This window comes from Sciurus vulgaris, assembly GCF_902686455.1.
Source record: "Sciurus vulgaris genome assembly, chromosome: 8".
In the NCBI taxonomy this organism is placed as follows: Eukaryota; Metazoa; Chordata; class Mammalia; order Rodentia; family Sciuridae; genus Sciurus; species Sciurus vulgaris.
Window position 1 is genome coordinate 134,264,702 of NC_136468.1, and position 17,013 is coordinate 134,281,714.

The window sequence follows — 17,013 nt, forward strand, 5'->3', positions numbered from 1 at the left end:
TTGAGGTCCAGGTTGGAAAAAGAATTGACTTTTATTCTAAAAAACTACCCGGCAGCATGCTCTGGGGCCTCTCTGGCCACCAGGGGTGCCCCGGTACCCCACTGTGGCCCTCAGTAGACAGAGCAGGGACTCAGGCTACCTGCCCTTAGGCCAAGCCTGTGCCCCCACCCTCTGCCTGGGTTAGGGAGGCCCAGGGCCCTTGCAGTGGGCAGCCCCCTCCCCCTCAGCCACCAGGGACTCAGTGTCCACCTGCCCTTCAACAAGCAGTGACACAGCACCCTCCACACGGCCTGTGGCTGCCAGTGCCACCACTGCCTGCTCTGTGGGGAAGCCCATGCGCTCCAACTGCTGCAGCCTGTGGCGTGGACAAGGAGGGGGTATCAGGGCAGTCCTGGCCCCATACCAGAGGCCCCAACCGCCCCAACCCTGCCTTACCGCAGAGAGGAGACGGAGGACTTGGGCAGCCACAGTGGGCTCTGGGGCTCCTGGACTGGCCTGTCAAGAAGTGAGGCCTGAATCCCCTCCTGTAGCATCTGCTCATCCAGGACTGCCCACATCGGGGTCCCTGGGGTGAAGCTGGATCCAGTCCAGTCCAGGCCCACCTCCAAGTCCTCCCAGGTCAGCTGTACAGGGCCCAGGTCTGGCGGGAGCTGGGCTGTGCCATCACCACGGGACCAGGGTGCAGGGGAGACCTGGTACGGTGATCCAGGGATGGCAGACCTGCGAGGGGTGGAAGCAGAGAAGGGCCTGGCTGCCAGTCACTGCCATGGTTTCAACCACCAGGGCTGGGTCACAGCATCAACCTCACCTCGCTCCAGCAGGAAGGGTGACAGGCAGCTCAGCTAGGCTGCCTGGGGTGGGAAGGAGCCTCAGAGGCCAGCACCTAGCCAGGGTCCTGCACAAGATGCTCTCCTGCATCACCTGCAGTCGCTGCTCCGAGAGCTCCAGCCACCTTAAGGCTCTGGCAGCATCTGCCCAGAGCAGGGCAGTTGGTCAAGGAAAACCAAAACCAGCCAGGGAAGGGTCTGCTTTGCATGCCCAGCCCATGCCGAGAGCATGCGTTCCCTTGGTGTCTCGCTCACGTGGCCCTGCAGAAATGTGTCTGCACCCAGCAGCAACATAAAGAGGGGGACTGAACTAAAGCCACTTGACCAGAGCATAAGCCAAAGTGCATCCTCCCAAATCTGGTTTTCCCCAGCCTCAACCACCCCAACCTGCTGCTCCCAGGGACCTGTGTGCCTGCTCACACCTGTGACTGTCAGAAAAAGTTCCACTGACCCCCTGGCCTCAGCCAGGCCTTCCATTCAGACAGGCCTGGGCAGCTGGTGTCAGAAACGGACTCCTCCCTGGAAGACTGAGGGGTAGAGGGGCAGCCTGCTGCCTCGGGGGGCAGTCTTCCCCCACAGGCCTTAAGCATCTTGGGATCAAAAGCCCACTTTTTTTTTTTTTTTTTTTGGCTGTGCTGGGGATTGAATCCAGGACCTTGTGCATGCAAGGCAAGTCCTCTACCAACTGAGCTACATCCCCAGCCCAAAAGCCCACGTTTAAGGCAACTGCACCTCCAGCCAGATGGTCACTCTCAGTTCCCAGAAAACCCCAGGCTTGTCCCACCTCTGTCCATTGCACTTTGTGCCCTCTGCATGGCCTGCTGTCTTTCACTTCTCTTCACCTAAACCCTTCCTCCTGCCTATCTTGGCGTATATGCCAGCTTCACAGCAGGACCCAAGTTAGTGCCTCCTCAGTCACCTCAGCCACCCACCCCCCGCAGCCTCCCAATGGGGCCTTTTAAATTGTAACTGGCTCCTCTACCTGGCCATGAGCCCCCAAGGGAGATGCTCCCAGACTATGTCTGCACAGCCACCCAGCATTGCTGGGGCCTGATCCCTTTGTACCATTCTTTCCCACCCAGGAGACCCAGCCACAGTAACCCCAGGCCACATGAGCCCTGGGCTCAGGAAAAGGATACAGGCCAGACCAGCAAGGAGGCCACAGAGGAGCTGCAGGAAGGGTGGCTCAGAGCTGAGCAGGGGGGTCAGGGCAAGCAGCAGCCACGGCAGCAACCACGGTGGCAGGACCCCCTGGGAATGTCTAGGGCAGTGTCCCTGTCCTGCCAGCATGGCCAGGTGGACAGGCATGTATCCACAGCTACCAGCTGCACTGGACACCCCAAGGCCTGCCAGCAACACGGCCAGCAGCCCAGTGGCTAGGGAGAGCAGGGCAGAGGCGTGCAGGAATCGCAGCGTGCCCAGGTGGCACTCCTGCCGCCAGCCCAGAGCAGGCAGGAGCAGCAGGCTCAGGAGCAGGCCAGGCAGGGCCGTGTGGCCCAGGGCATGGGTCAGCAGCCGGTGCACTGGGAGAGAGAAGGGCTTATGTGCCTGGTTACCGGCCCCACCCTTCAAGGCTGTCCCAGGTGTGCTAGGTTGGGGGGATCAGTCTCCACCAGGACCACCTGCTAAACCAGCCTCCCCTAGTCAGGAACCACTGTGCTCACTACTGGCACCTAATCACTGGTAGAGGGGACCAAAGGCTTCCAAATGTCATGGCCACATCCGTTTGTTAAACAGAACGAAGGACCAACCACTTGAGTCTACCTAATGAGCGCTCACTATGCGCCAGGCACTGTGAAGGTGCTCTATATAATTCATCAAATTTTTCACACAAGGCGGGAGCACAAATTGTCATAAGACTGCTTACTTCACTCCTGGAGCCATCCCACTCCCCAGGCTGTGCAGCCTTAGACAAGTTGATTAACCTCTCTGAGCATCATTCGAGTTCCTCAAATATAAACTGGAGCTGTTGTTATTACTGGGAAACAGGTACTCAACTGGGGATCACTCTTTCAAGCCCTGGCACCTCCTCCCCATCCTCAGGCTTAGTTCTAATTTTGAGGGAAGGCTGTTACAACACCTCTCCCACCCCTTCTTGCTGGCCCTTCTGCAGGGTCCTCAGCCCTCCTTGGCTGTGGATGAGCTGGGCATGCTCCTAAGGCTGATCCTCCCCAGGGCACTAGGTCCCATCCCTGTACAACCACGCTGCTCCCGCCAACTGGTCTCAGACCCTGCGGCAAGTCTCCAGCTCCCTCCTAGGTCCATTTGGCTATCCCTCACCCTGCCAGGGGTCCAGCAGCAACTCCGGGGCCAGGGTAAGGCTGGGGCCGGCCCCCACCAGCCACAGGCTGCTCATCAGCAGCATGAGGACAGAGGAGGCAAGAGGCAGCGCTGGAGACAGTAGGCCAGGGGGGTCCCCGGCATGCATAGCTTGGCTGAGGAAGGTCAAGGGTGATCCTGGGGCTCTGTGCTGCGGGAGTAAGGGAAACAACAGTTACTACTGCAGGTTTTATCTCACTGACTCCCTCTACTCGACCAGCCTCATTTTTCAGAGGTGGGAACAAAAGCTGGAGAGGCAGGCCCAGCAGCTTGGCCACGGTGGAGCTCAGACCCCAACCCATATGCTTATTATCCATCTTCCCATTCCACTGCCCCATGTGTAAGGATGGGCAGGGATACACATGGAGTCCTGAGTCCAAATGGGCCCTGAAGAGTCATCTCACATGGGAGGTACAGGGCCAGGAAAGTTAACCAGGTCCCTGGACTGCTAAAAAGCGGGGTACAGTCCCCCAGGGCACATTCAAGGCCATCTCTAGCCACCTTCTGCCTCCTTGTTCCCTCAGGCTGCTACCTTCCTCTCCCTACCCCTCCACCTTGCCCAGCCTTAGGGCTCCAGATGGCCTCAGTTGCCCTTGATCGAGGGGTCAAAGCCAGCCAATGGGCAGACTCGGGAGGAGTTAACAGAAGTCGCCACTGTGAGCCGTACAAAAAGACCTGGGACTAAGGCCTCTCTTCCTCCCCAGCCCTCAGCACAGCTTCTCTGGCCCTAGCTCCTCTTTTCACAGGAACGTTCCAGTATCTGTTCCATCTATTTCTGCGGTGTGATTCTGGGCAACTTTTCTAACCTCTGAGTCTTCCCTTTCTCGTCTGTGAAATAGGGAGTAAGAAAATCTTTTCTTCATTGTATGACAAGAAAAAGGAAAAGGCTAAGTCAGGCTTCAGCCTACAGCTCCTGCTCAATAAACTGTAGCCATCCCCACTAATTGAGGGATGTGTATGTAGCTACCAACTAGCCCAAGAGAAGGCCTCAATATGGAAATGGTTGCTCACACCTCTCTGGTCTGGTCCAAGCTCTGGGCTTCAAACATGGCCATTTCCTACCCACAAAGCAAAGCTTCTTTCTCGCCCGTGTTCCCCTATCTCATCCAGTCTGTCCTCCTAGACAGACTGCTAGAGCCCTGCTAGAGCCCCTTCATCCCTGGCCAAGCCTCTGTCTTGGAGGCCTACTGAGCTGATTCAGAGAAGAAGGTAAGATCCCAGACAGACAGGAAGGCCGCCTGGTGAGCTTCCTTGCCAAGGGCAGCCTCTGCATCTGCCAGCTCCTGCAGGGAAAATGAGAAAAACTTCTCTGCCTGCAATGTCTTTCCCTCCAACTCTCCAACAAACTCCTACCCACCCTTTGAAACCCAGCTCAAATGTCCTCTTCCTTCTCTGGCCACCTACATCATAGATCTCATCCCATCTTATGAGCAGCTTGGCATGCCTCCCTAGACAGGTGGTCTGAATTCACAGAGGGAGGAGGGCTCCCCTCATCCCCAAGTTCACCAGGGTACGCGCAGCACACGCTGGTGCTCTGCGTGTGTTCACTAAAAGAAACACTAACTTGGCTCCCGGTTCTCAGGAATTTAGGGTGAGCCCTGCACTGGGCCTGGGCACCCATCAGTGGGACTGGGGTGAGGTTTGGGAGAATGGGCAGGTGACAGCCTTGCCTGGGGTCACAGCAAACTTCCTTTTTCACCCTGGCACCGCCACAAGGGTGAAGGACTTGCCCACCGACACAGAACCGGGACTCGAGCCCTCTGGACCCGTTTCATCAATTTACCCAAAGGGGCTGAGCACCCCCAAGGCCCTGCCTACCTTAGAGGGAAGCCAGGCGCAGGCATGGGAAGTCAAGGGCAGGGAGGAGTCTTCGGCTGGCGGACAGGGTGGGTTGGGGGGCAGCCTAGGGTCTGGGCCAAACTCGGCTTTGTGACTTTGGGAAAAGCACTCAAATTTCTTCGGCCTCAGTTTCCCCTTCTGTTAAGACAAGGGTATTGGCTAAGGGCTGATGAAAGGACCTTCTCAAGTCCGACCGTTACTGGGGGTTGGCTCTCGGGGACCGGCCAGGCGTTCGGGGTGTCCCACCCGGCGGACCGGCCTCGGTCCCCTCCCCCGCCGGCCCGGGCCACGCGTCCGAGGTACTCACCGCGGAGCACGCCCCCCACTCCGGCGGGCCGGGCGGGGCCCCCCGGCTGGGAGCCGGGACTCCAGCCCCGGGCGCAGGCCCAGGGGCTCCAAACCCATCGCGCGCGCACGAGGGCGCGTGACCCCAGCCGACCGACCCAAGCGCAACCCCCTCCCCCTCCCACGCCGCCCGCGGCCCGCCGATTAGTCAGCAGTTGTTCTAGGCCCTGATCCCTTCCCCCAGCCTCTCCCGCCGGCCTCCGTTTCCCTCCAGGGCAGACTCTTCAGAGACGGTCCCTTGAGCCAGCGGACGTAACCACTGCGAACGATCTAGCCTCGTGCTCTGGTTTGATACTGACACCGGTTCAACCACCGATCCGGTCCCTTCGGTGCTATTTTTGGCTCCCGCGTTACGTCCGGCGCTCTTAAGAGAAGACTGGGACAACGGTTTCGGGCGTGAAGATCGAGAAACTGGTGGCTCATTCCTTCTTTCCCCACCCCCGTGGCCCTGCCCGATGGTAGTGCCCGAGGTTGCGAGTTTCGCGCCTGCGCAGTGCGGCGCCTAGAGGGAAAGCGAGAGGGAGACGGACGTTGAGAGAACGAGGAGGAAGGAGAGAAAATGGCGTCCACGGGTAAGTGTGGTGGAACTGCAGTCGCTCAGGCGACCGTCGGGAAGCCCGAACTGGGGGCTGCTCGTCTCTAGGGGTGGCCGGGATGACTGAGTGGAGTTGCCGAGAGGGGTTGGAGGCACCCGCCACGGCCCGATGAGTTCGGGGGGGCCCCCCGCGGTCCCGTCTTCTCCCCTCCCCCACCGGGTGGGCCGGTTCTGGAACCTTCCGGCTCCTGCGGCGCGCGGGGGGCTCGCGGCAGCGGGGGCGCGCGGGGCCCGTCTTGGCCTCCATTGTGTGGCGGTCGTCGGGCCCCGCGCTCCGGCCGCCACGTGGGCGGGGCCTGCGGCCTCGGCGGCCTCGCGTGAAGGGGGGTGCGCGGCCGGGCCTCGAGCCTGTCACCCCGAAAGAGGGGGGCTGGAGCCGCCGCGGGCCCGCTGCCCTCGTGACCCCCTCCCATTCCCAGGGAGGCGGCCCAAGCTCCAGGGCGACTCTTCTCACGGGGAAACGCGGGGGGGAAAGCAAATAAACAGAAAGGGCCTCGCGGATTTGGGAGCTGAGGGGCGCCGGCTTATGAGCGCGAGCCCCGTCATCCTTCAGGCCGGGGAACTGGGGCTGCCGAGCCGTCCGCCTGCGCGGCTGCAGCGCGAGCACAACTTCTGCCCCCTTGGCCTTGGGACGATGTGTCCCCTGCTTTCAGAGCCCCCCAATTTGCTGTTCCCTTGAACTTGTTAGTTTTTATAGTTCTATGTTAATCCTACCTCCTTTCCTCCCCCCCAAAAAAGACGAAGTGGCTTCCCGGGGCCCCTTTTCAGCCAATGCCGAGGAAGCTCGGTTGTATAACAAGGCCAACCTGGATCAGGAGACCAGAATTTCCACCAGAAAGAAATTTCTGGCCTCTGTGATCTAAGACAAAAAGCCCGAGCCGACATTTGAATTATGCTTCAGCCATTATTTTTGCACGCTTTTATATTCGCCAGGCTTGTTTATTTCGTGGGCTGATAGAGGGAAGGGAAGGCAGCACGTAATAAACTTTGAAAGAAAGCCGAAGGTGGGAAGTCTACAATATGATGGATAGGGTGGTCTTTACTGCCCGGAGTGTTTGCGAGGGTAGACTAGCCTTCACCTGCAGTTTGCCGCCTGCCAGTTCTCTAATCCAGGGTTATTGGCTGTGTCCAGCATTTTTTTTTGCCTCGGGGGTATTCTTAAACGGGCCGGCCCTAGAGGCGTATGGGGCGGGAGAGATGAGAGGGAAGTAAAAGCTCTGGGTCCTTAAGAATTTAAACTGGAAAGACTCCAGCATCCAGCAAGTAAAGGACAATTTAAGAACTCTTCCATCTGTGTGGTCAGGAAAAAGGTAAATGTTTTGGTGCCAGGCTACCAAGAGTGCCCCTAGAAGAGAGGACTCAGAGATAACTCTGTTCCAAGACATTCTGGTGGGAAATGGTTTCCTTGGTGCCTTTCCACCTTCTCTTCCTGCCTTCTAAAGCCTGAGGGGGCCAAATGTGTACATTCAGATTTTTGTGCTGCTGGACGTGCCTTTTACCAGTACACTGAATTAGAGTTGCACGTGTGGTTTTCATAGACACACTATATTAGTACCTTCCGGGGAACCTTTGGGGAAAAACTATAACTTAAATCTGCACCTTAGGTTCCTTTTCTGCAAAATGTAGGAGTTAATGCTAGACCTTTTAAAAGTTTATTGAGCCCTTCTGACCTTACAGCAAAAGCATTTCTGTCCCAACAAAGTTGCCCCTTGCTGACTTTAATGCCTTATGTAATCTGAAGATCTAAATTTCTACAGCTCCGGTAGTCACAACCCTAAAGTATCTAACCCACTGTCTTGGGTAATGTTCGATGTTTTCCCCTCTCATTTATATCTCATGTAGTCTAAAGTACCTGCAGTATATGTCCATTTTAGCAGAATTACAGTGCAAACTACCAATCGTACCAAGAAATAGAACATAGCCAGCACTCTGGGTCCCCATCCCCCATCTCAGCCCTTCCTCTCAGCCTGTGCTGTGTTTTTAGTGAAGTCTTCTGACTGTGCGAATTGGGGATTAAAAACAAACACAACTGGTTGTTAAATGATCTGATCAGTGTGTAACTGGGGCATGTTTGAGGCCATATGATGTTTGTGTGCTATGGTAGATAAACATAAGTTCTCATGAAACAAATTTGCTCCCACCACACAGGATCAAGTCTGAGTTTCACATTGATCTAAGGTCATTAACTGTTCCATATCAGCTTTGCCAATTTTATGCTTTACATAATTGCTCTTGTGTAAAAGTCTTCTTACAGCATTGAACTACATGTCATTGATTTCAAATCATTTCTTCTACAGAAACCTCTGCAAAATGTAGGTTGAAATATTTGGTTTTAGATGCTTCATTGATATATTTATTTTGTGAATGCCATATAGAAGAAAATTACACTTAATTTTTAATAGGACATGTAAAGAATATAAGTGCTATTGAAAATGCTTCAAGATTATCTTGAACAGATCAATTTTTTTTTTTCATTGTAGATGTCTTTTGGGCAATTGCTTTGATACTGTTGATGATTCAGAGTTCTGCATTAAAGTGCAGAAGGAAAGTAGTTAAGTGCAAAGAGGTAGACAAGTCAATTTAAAGAGATGGATTTAGAAAGTACTCAGGCTAGGAGATTGAGGCAGGCTTTGGATTGCATGGAGTGGGCTAGAACCCCTCCGTGAAGAACTGAGATGTCAGCTGTTGCTTTTGGATGAGGGACTACTTTCTGACTGGAAAAGAAAGGACCCTTTTTTTCTGTTTTAATGGCAGTACTGTCTTCAAGCATCGAACAGGATGTGTATTTTTGTGGAAAGGAAAGAACTGGGCAGAATTTAAGATAATTATGTTAGCTGCCTTTAGGAGGAGAAAACATCTAAACTTATGTAATTTTAATTCAGTAGTGCTGTGAAAACTTAATCATTTTATTTTCTGTTTGCTGCAAACACCTCAGTGGGCCAGAGTTTTTAGTTTCTTTTGCTGTTGTAAATTTTCTGTGGGAAGGAAAATTATAGGAGGATTTATTTAGAAGGAAGAAAATTTGTGGCTACTTTATTTTTTCCCAAATCACTTTGGGCTTTAGGAAATACAGTAGTGTTATCTAAAACCAAATGGTTCCCTGGCAGATTAAATGCTTTCTCCTCTTTGCCAGTTTTCAGGATTCTGCTTAATTTGCACTAGAATTTGTACTATATGTAACTTTTAAGTTACCGATGTAGCCCTGACACAGCAAACTCTCTAAAACACTCTGGTATAATGAACTATTCACTTGTTTTCTGCCATTCCATTTCAGTGACATTGTGCTAGGGAATTATGGTTGGTCTCACTTGCCAAAGCAAGGTATAATGATAGAAAAACTAGTTTTTGAGGAGATGGAACTACTAATGTAATCATTCTGATGTTAAATGTGATATTTTTGCATGCTTCCTTTTCTTATAAGGTAAAACTTCTGGTCCTCCATTAACCTTAGAATGATCATGCATTTGAAATAATAGCCTGTGATTAAAGGGGCTTTATGGTCATGGGAACATGCAAAATATCCTTGCCAAATCAGCTGATCTTGATCTCATAAGCTAGCACCATATTCAAACTTTCTGAGTTTAACTTGGACTTAATTGGTTTGGTTAGTGTTGAGGAATAAAAGGACTCATTTGGACCTGTGACAGCCTATTGTTCCCTAAATAGTTTAGGGTTCTTGCTACCTTGAATTCTTTGCACTTGTTTTTTCCTTTCATCTTGTCTTTACTGACTTTACACTATGTTCTCTTCTTGTTTCCTCTAGATTACAGTACCTACAGCCAAGCTGCAGCCCAGCAGGGGTAAGTTAGTTTTTTGTGATATTTTGTCTGTGATTAATATTTTTAGAATATGGAGCCTCCTATAGTTGTAGAAGATATAGTATTGGAATAAGAATGTTGTATATTCAGTTCTTGCATTTAATTCTTTTGCAGCTACAGTGCTTACACTGCCCAGCCAACTCAAGGATATGCACAAACCACCCAGGTAATTTTTGAGATAACTATATGTAACTGCATCTCCAAGTAAAATGTTTCTATTGGCCATTAAAACAGTAACTAACATCTTTTTCAAAAATTTGGTAAGAGTAACATGAAATGGCAATAGTAGTATTTTTTGCGCAATCATGAATGAAACCATCCCAAAGTTGGTGATTGGCGCTCGGTAACTTTCTAGATTTTTGTCCTTTCTCAAGTTAGATGCCCTGCTCCGTGCTTGGTCTTTTTACAGTTTATTATGTTTAAATTTATTTAACTTAATTATCATAACAGTTCTGCAGAAAATGATAGGGCTATTTTTAAAATGAGAAAATTGTAATGCATAGATACTATATAACTTGCCAGTGATTGCACTATAAGTAGTAGGGTCAGCTATAAAAGTCCTGGCTGCCTGTCTGAGGAGCTGTTGAGCACTTTCCAGTAAGAGTCTGTATTTAAAAACTTAGAGGTTAGTCTTCTAGTGTCCTCAAGATCTTGAATGCTGAAATGGCCCATGTCATAAAATGGATACTATTAACTGCCATGGACATATATTCTTGGACAGGAAGAATGTAATGTCTCTGACATATCTTACATAATTGGTCATTCAAACAAACCTACAGCAAGACCATGTGAATACCTGAAAGAACAGCTCATTCCTTGCTGACTTTAAATATTATTGATGTGCTAACTGTAAGAGAACATAGAGTGTTCTCATTCATTGTCTTTGCAATATTGTAATAGTTTTAATCTTTGGATCTTGCTGAAAATCTGGTTTTTAGAATAGTCTGACAGATTTTTAGCTTTGTCTCCATTTTCTCTATCCATTGTTTTCCTAACATTTGTTTCCAGTTATTGAAACTGCTAAGTGCTGGCAATTACACACCTGTGCCCTCCCTTATTGCTCTTCCCTTGAGAGTATCTTGTTGACCTCCTGTATAGTTAACTGGGGTTTTGCCTAATTATCTGGAAATTTTTTGTTAACTTTCATCAAACTATAAGCAGATTAAAGTCTATTCATGTATTTATTGCTAAAATACAGTGTTCATAAATGAAGTTCATGAATTTTCTTTGAAGCAGGCATATGGGCAACAAAGCTATGGAACTTATGGACAGCCTACTGATGTCAGCTATACCCAGGCTCAGACCACTGCCACCTATGGGCAGACCGCATATGCAACTTCTTATGGACAGCCTCCCACTGGTAAGGCCTGCCTTGGGGAGGTTTTGGGGTTGTAATGGCAAGGGCATTTGCTAAGAGGCTTGTTACTCATACTCTTGGATGTACATTCTGGTCCTTACATTGACATCTGGGGATCCTTTATACTAAGAAGGAGGTTTTTTTGTTGGTTTTGGGGGTCCCCCCCCCCACCGCCTTTTTCCCTTTCTTAAATTCTCTTAGAGGGATATTGAAAAGAATGTGGGTGGGATGAATTCCAAGGGAGAAAAGAACTTTTTAACTTTATACACTGTATTGAATAATCTCAAAACAAAATGGACACTACGTAAAAAGATAGTACTAATGCTAATACTGAGTAAGAATGAGCCTTGTGAAACTGGGTTGCTTAAAAATCAAACTGGTTTTCCCATCTGTTTGCTTCATCTGATAGTGTACCCTCTACTTTTTGTTTTGTGCTTTCCACAGTAGAAGGGACCAGTACAGGTTTGACTATCCTGCTCATTCTTGCATGGGAAATGCTTTCCATCTTGTCTAACCCTGTAATGTTAACCCTTTTAGGTGTTTTCATTTGTTTAACCCCAAGACTTTCTAACATCACACACAAAAAGGTGCTAATAAAAAACTGCTTCAGGTGCCATTTGCAGATCCATGTCCTTTTCTTTATATGGTTTTGGGAAAGGTTTTATTGTTTAACTTTACTTTTTGTCAAGTCTTAATAATAGTTGTTCACCTTCCCAAGGGTATTTCAGATGATTACTCACCAGCTGATTTCCCCATTCCCTAAGGGATAGATTGCATGATTAGATTTATTTAGAGGAGCAGATTGCCACCCTGCATGTATCATGTTTGTTTGTTTGTTTGTTTCTAGTCCAGACACATTGTTTTGTTTCAAGTGTTATGAATTATTTTAATCCATAGTATGTCTTAAATATATTAATAGTATTCCATATAATAATAATCTAGAAAGTTAAAAAATAAACTGTTCTAAGAATTAGAATAAATTATATCCAGATACTAAGGTTGAGTGGAGTATGGGAAAAGTCTGTGATAGCTGGATGTGGTGCTACATACGTGTAATCCCAGCAACACAGGAGGCTGAGGCAGGAGAATCGCAAGTTTGAGGCCAGCCTCCGCAACTTAGGGAGACCCTGTTTCATAAATAAAGGGCTGGGGAGGTAGCTCAGTAGTCGAGCACCCCTGGGTTCTATCCCCAGTTATCATTACCCCCAAAAAGACTGGTAATTTTTTTCTTAGTGCTGTGTAATGTTTTAGGCTATTTGCATTTTTATTTTACTATCATTAAAGAAGGTTTTAGCTGGGTGTGAAGACACACATCTATAGTCCCAACAACTAGGGAAGTCACGATAGGATGATCGCAAGTTTAAGCCCATCCTGGGCAACATAGTGAGGTCCAGTCTCAAAAAAAATTGAATGGGAGGATAACTGTAATAAAGCACCACTCCAGTACCAATATTTTTAAATAATATAAATTATTTAAAATTTTTAAAAACTAGCTTGGCAGTGGTACATATGTATTATCCCAGTGGCTCAGGAGGATTACAAATTCAAAGCCAGCCTCAGCCACTTGGTGATGCCCTGAGCAATTTAGCAAAACCCTGTCTCAAAAAGGACTGGGGATATGGCTAAGTGGTTAAGCACCCCATACCAGAAAAATTAAAATTAAAAAGAAATACAAGGTTTTAATATAAAAACGTGTTCAAAATGTAAAAATTGTTTTCCAACTATCTTCAGTTCTCCAAATTATATATAGTCTAATAAGAGGGAAAATAACCTGTCATTTATCTCATCAAGTACCAGTGTCATGAGTTTGGTGGGAAGTTTATGTAAACTTATGAAAAGAGCTGTAACTAAAAACTATGCATTTTAGATTGAAGCACAAAATTTGAAATTATCTTTACTATTTAAGCTGTTAAGTTTTTTTAAAAAAATAAGCAATGGCTTAGATCTAGCCTTTGGATTCTCTTAAACCATTTTATAGGGAGGAGATAAAAGTTACTTATAGCAAAATAGTAGTCTGTTAGGTTATTCAGAACCACACATTCACATTTTCATTGATTGGGAAAAATCCCATGATGATTGTAGACCCAAAAAGTGTAGGATGTTTTCATATAGAAACTAGTGACTTTGACAATCCAGAGATTGCATTTAGTAGTAATAAGGGATGTTTGTATAAACTTCGTAGTCTATAGGGTACCCTTTATATTTCCCGTAATTCCAACAACATTTAAGGTACAGGAGCCAAAATTAAATCTGATGAGCTATGACTGAACAGAGCTAATTAACCTAAGTGAGTTCAAGCAGACTTAATTGTTTTTTTCTGTGCCCAGTCTTTGCATTTAAAAGTCATTGGATAATTATTGGAGGGGGATGTATAAAAATGTACCATTCTGTGGTTTTTCAAAATTAAGCTTCAAAAGAAAAAGGCATCTCATTTACTTCATTCGTATAGAAGTCTTGAACTGATTTTTACCATACAGGTTGAATAAAAATTTTGGTTGGTTTGTGTAATATTTCTTACTATATTTTTACTTCAAGTTGGTAGCACATAGTTGATGTGTTGTCTTTTTTACTGTTGGTCTCTTGTTGTCATTAAATCATTTTGCTCTGTTGAGTTTTGGCTATTTTGCTTGGCTGCTTGTGGGTACTACAGGTTAATTTTTTTTAATTATTGATTAACTCAGTGACTATTAATGTAATCTTTAGCACTACAAGGCTCCATTGCTGCATAGCTTTATGCCATAGTTATTGCCCTGATCAGTTTTAGTTTTTGTTTTGTTTCACTTGTGGTTTTTTGTTTGTTTGTTTGTTTGTTTGCTTGTGGTGCTGGGGATTGAACCCAGGGTCTTGTGCTTGACAGGCAAGCACTCTACAAATTGAGCTATATCCCCAGCCCAACTTGAGAATCTTATAGATGGCTATCATTAAGTAAGGGGAAATCTGTAACAGTACAGGGTAGATGGAATTAGATCCTAGTTAATTTTGAATAAATGAATGCTTTGTATTAGGATTCTCACAAAGATTCCCCCCCTGACCCACCTTTCTGCAGTACCAAGGGTCAACCCAGAGCCTCACATGCTAGGCACGAGCTCTACCATTGAGCCACATTCCAGCCCCATGCAAAGAACTTTTAAATTAAACATGCCAGGGATCGGGGTATAGCTCAGTCGTAGCTACTTGCCTGGCACACAAGGCCCTGGGTTTTATGCCCAGCACTACAAGAACAAAACAGAGTTCAGGTGAATACATGAACTTTAAAAACGTATATTGCTTGGGAAGGTTTTATGAAGTATACTTTCATATACATTTCCACCCAACACTTTTTACAAGGAAGTCACTGTACATAATTAATTGCAGAATTTCCCATAAATGTTTGGGATAGAGAAGTAAGCATTACACTTTGTTCTACCAGATGTAACACTTACATAAAAAGAAGTTGAGGGACTTGGGAGGTCACTCATTGGTAGAGTGCTTGCTTAAGCATGCGTGAAGCCCTGGATTCAATCCCTAGCACTACACACACAAAAAATAAGTGGTAGTTAGTAATTGTTTATAACTAGTACGTTGTGAGTTTGGTGAAGACACTTTAACTATATCTTAAGGCCCTAAATGTTAACTAAAATGAGCAATCAATTCAAGAGTTGTTTTAAATATTGAAACTTTAATTTGGGGAGATTTAAATTTTCCTTTGAATGTTGACATCTAAATGAAACTTTTTGTGTCACTTACTTGTGCCCTTTGACCACAAGGAAGCCAAAGAGCTCTGCATCAGGAAATATACCTCTTTCAGCAGGGGGACTTGGGTTGAGACTAAGGGGACTTTTTTGAGATTTTGGTTATGCTTCAAGCCCGGGTCCCAAAGGAAAAGGCCTAGCAGAGGCAGGAACTAGAAGGAGAATCCATCCTGGTTTACCACACACCTGTGAGAGCAGATCTTTGTAACACCTGGTTAGGGAATTAATAGAGGGAAGGAGGGACTACCTTTAATATTACTGTGCAGGAAAAAGGCACTTTTGTTGTGGTAGGTAAGACAGGAATGGGTTTAGGTAACTTGATAACCTGCCTAGATTCTCATACAGCTTTATTATGTGAAAAAATTACCTTTTAATAAAAGGTTTGAGAAAATACTGAGATTAGTTTAAAGTGATTTTACCAAGCTGGGTACAGTGGTGCCTGCCTATATCCTAGCAACTGGGGAGGCTGAGGCAGGAGGATCTCAAGTTCCAGGCCAGCCTCAGCAATTTAGTGAGGCCCTAAGCAACTTAGACTCTGTCTAAAAATTAAAAAATTAAAAAGGGTTAGGGATGTAGCTCAGTGGTGAAGTGCCCCAGGTTCAATCCTAGTACCAAAAAAAAGATTTATCCAAAAATTAAATAGAATAAACCATTTAGCAAACATAATGTGTAGTATGATCTTTATTACTCACGTGACATTTCCAAACATAGTGATGATAATTGTGTAGTTGTTGCATGAAGCATAAATAGCGGTTCTTAGAGCATTCAATCAAATATTAATATCTTCCACTAAAAATTGAACACATGTTCTCTAGAATTTCCAGTTTCCTTAAATAAAATAAATAGTCCATGATGCAGTGTTTGGGACTGAAAGTAAATAAATTTCTAAATTACTGTTTTAAGTACTTAAGCTGTTTGAAATTCCTATGTCACTTGCCATTTACCTCCATTTCTGGGACACTATTTCCTGCTTAAGGGTTTTTTGAGGTACTTAAGTTTGTTAAGAGAGCTTGCTAGCAAAATCAGCACTGAGTCAGCAAAAAGCAGACTTCTCTCGTGTTGAATGTGTTCAGGAGTAGGCAGAAAGAAGCCTGTTTTCCATCAGTTTTTCTGTAGCATACTCTTTCTCCCTGTTAGATTGTACTTTAAAGCAAATGAGATAGTACTTTACTAAGAACTGGGTACTCTCAGAGAACTTAGGCTTCAAATACTGGTTTGTTACTAATCTTGCTGCAAGGAAATTTTTAAAGGGATGTGATGGTTTAAAATGGGTGGCTTACAGATTTTCTTTATATAAGTGTTTAGGCAGATCTCTTGAGGAGGTCAGAAAATCTGACCCAGCTCTCCTTTGTTCTAGGTTATACTACGCCAACTGCCCCCCAGGCATACAGCCAGCCTGTCCAAGGGTACGGCACTGGTGCTTATGACACCACCACTGCTACGGTCACCACCACCCAGGCCTCCTATGCAGCCCAGTCTGCATATGGCACTCAGCCTGCTTACCCTGGCTATGGGCAGCAGCCAGCAGCCACCGCACCTGCAAGGTAAGGTATACTCACCTACTCCTACTTTTTGAGATGCATCAACCTGCGGTTGCTTTTCCTCCGGGAAAGCAACTGTACACATACAGAATCTGTGACTTAGTTCCCTTTTAATGATTATTACTCTCACATATGTGTTGATTGTGTACTTACAGTCATACAGTAACTAGTTAACATGATTTTTCTCTACATTGTGTAGATGCTTGATAACCTAAGAATCATAAGCAAATATAAATTCTTGATTGGGTATCCAGCTCTGAGTGAATATTAAATCCAACGAATCTCATACCCCATGATTGGATAACAGTGTATTATTATTTAACAGATGAATTTAGGTCTTTGCTTTAGACAGTGCACTTAGTTGACTTCTGGATACAGTATTAAAGGTGCCCTGAATTCTGATTTGAATGAAGATTTTTTTAGGGAATGAACAGGAGATCACCTTGTAACTTGTATTCTAGACTTTTCGTCTGTTGGAGAGGTAAGAAATTAGCTGTAATGAACACTTGTGAAATGACTTCTAAAATGCACAGTGAATAATCAAAACCATGTAGTAGTTTACACTTGTTAGACAGCCTGTAAGGTGACTACATTAAACTGATTCCTAGAAGGGCCCATTTCATTCAACCCAGGTATTTCAG

General features: G+C 46.6%; 2 protein-coding genes across 5 annotated transcripts in view; one reads left to right on the top strand and one right to left on the bottom strand.

Moving 5' to 3' along the window:
• Nucleotides 1-5,774, bottom strand: RHBDD3 (rhomboid domain containing 3). Of its 3 annotated transcripts, none has more exons than XM_079151413.1 (7): nucleotides 5,632-5,774; nucleotides 4,965-5,123; nucleotides 3,108-3,297; nucleotides 1,967-2,350; nucleotides 809-971; nucleotides 436-720; nucleotides 1-355 (listed from the first exon to the last, which is right to left on the bottom strand). In XM_079151413.1, the coding sequence occupies exons 3-7, from the start codon at nucleotides 3,253-3,255 to the stop codon at nucleotides 181-183; spliced, it is 1,155 nt and encodes a 384-aa protein (XP_079007539.1). In that variant the 5' UTR covers nucleotides 3,256-3,297; nucleotides 4,965-5,123; nucleotides 5,632-5,774; the 3' UTR covers nucleotides 1-180. The 3 variants fall into 3 exon arrangements, with proteins under 3 accessions (XP_079007539.1, XP_079007540.1, XP_079007538.1); XM_079151414.1 differs by lacking the exon at nucleotides 5,632-5,774 and adding an exon at nucleotides 5,293-5,458; XM_079151412.1 differs by lacking the exons at nucleotides 4,965-5,123; nucleotides 5,632-5,774 and adding an exon at nucleotides 5,293-5,423.
• EWSR1 (EWS RNA binding protein 1) overlaps nucleotides 5,773-17,013 on the top strand; it is a 27,535-nt gene continuing 16,294 nt past the window's right edge. The window contains exons 1-6 of one of the 2 annotated variants that reach the window (XM_079151341.1): nucleotides 5,773-5,902; nucleotides 9,689-9,725; nucleotides 9,858-9,909; nucleotides 10,980-11,103; nucleotides 11,545-11,562; nucleotides 16,189-16,375. In XM_079151341.1, coding sequence (XP_079007467.1) covers nucleotides 5,890-5,902; nucleotides 9,689-9,725; nucleotides 9,858-9,909; nucleotides 10,980-11,103; nucleotides 11,545-11,562; nucleotides 16,189-16,375 — 431 coding nt within the window. In that variant the 5' untranslated portion in view covers nucleotides 5,773-5,889. The remainder of the gene's footprint in view (nucleotides 5,903-9,688; nucleotides 9,726-9,857; nucleotides 9,910-10,979; nucleotides 11,104-11,544; nucleotides 11,563-16,188; nucleotides 16,376-17,013) is intronic. The other variant, XM_079151342.1, reaches the window with a different exon arrangement.

Excerpts from the sequence above, each read along its gene's own strand:
- RHBDD3 (XM_079151413.1), bottom strand. The coding sequence starts at position 3,255 with ATGCATGCCGGGGACCCCCCTGGCCTACTGTCTCCAGCGCTGCCTCTT. Across the intron at positions 2,351-3,107 it reads GCTGCTGGACCCCTGGCAGG|TGCACCGGCTGCTGACCCAT; the intron begins GTGAGGGATAGC and ends TCTCTCTCCCAG. Across the intron at positions 356-435 it reads TCCTCCGTCTCCTCTCTGCG|GCTGCAGCAGTTGGAGCGCA; the intron begins GTAAGGCAGGGT and ends TCCACGCCACAG.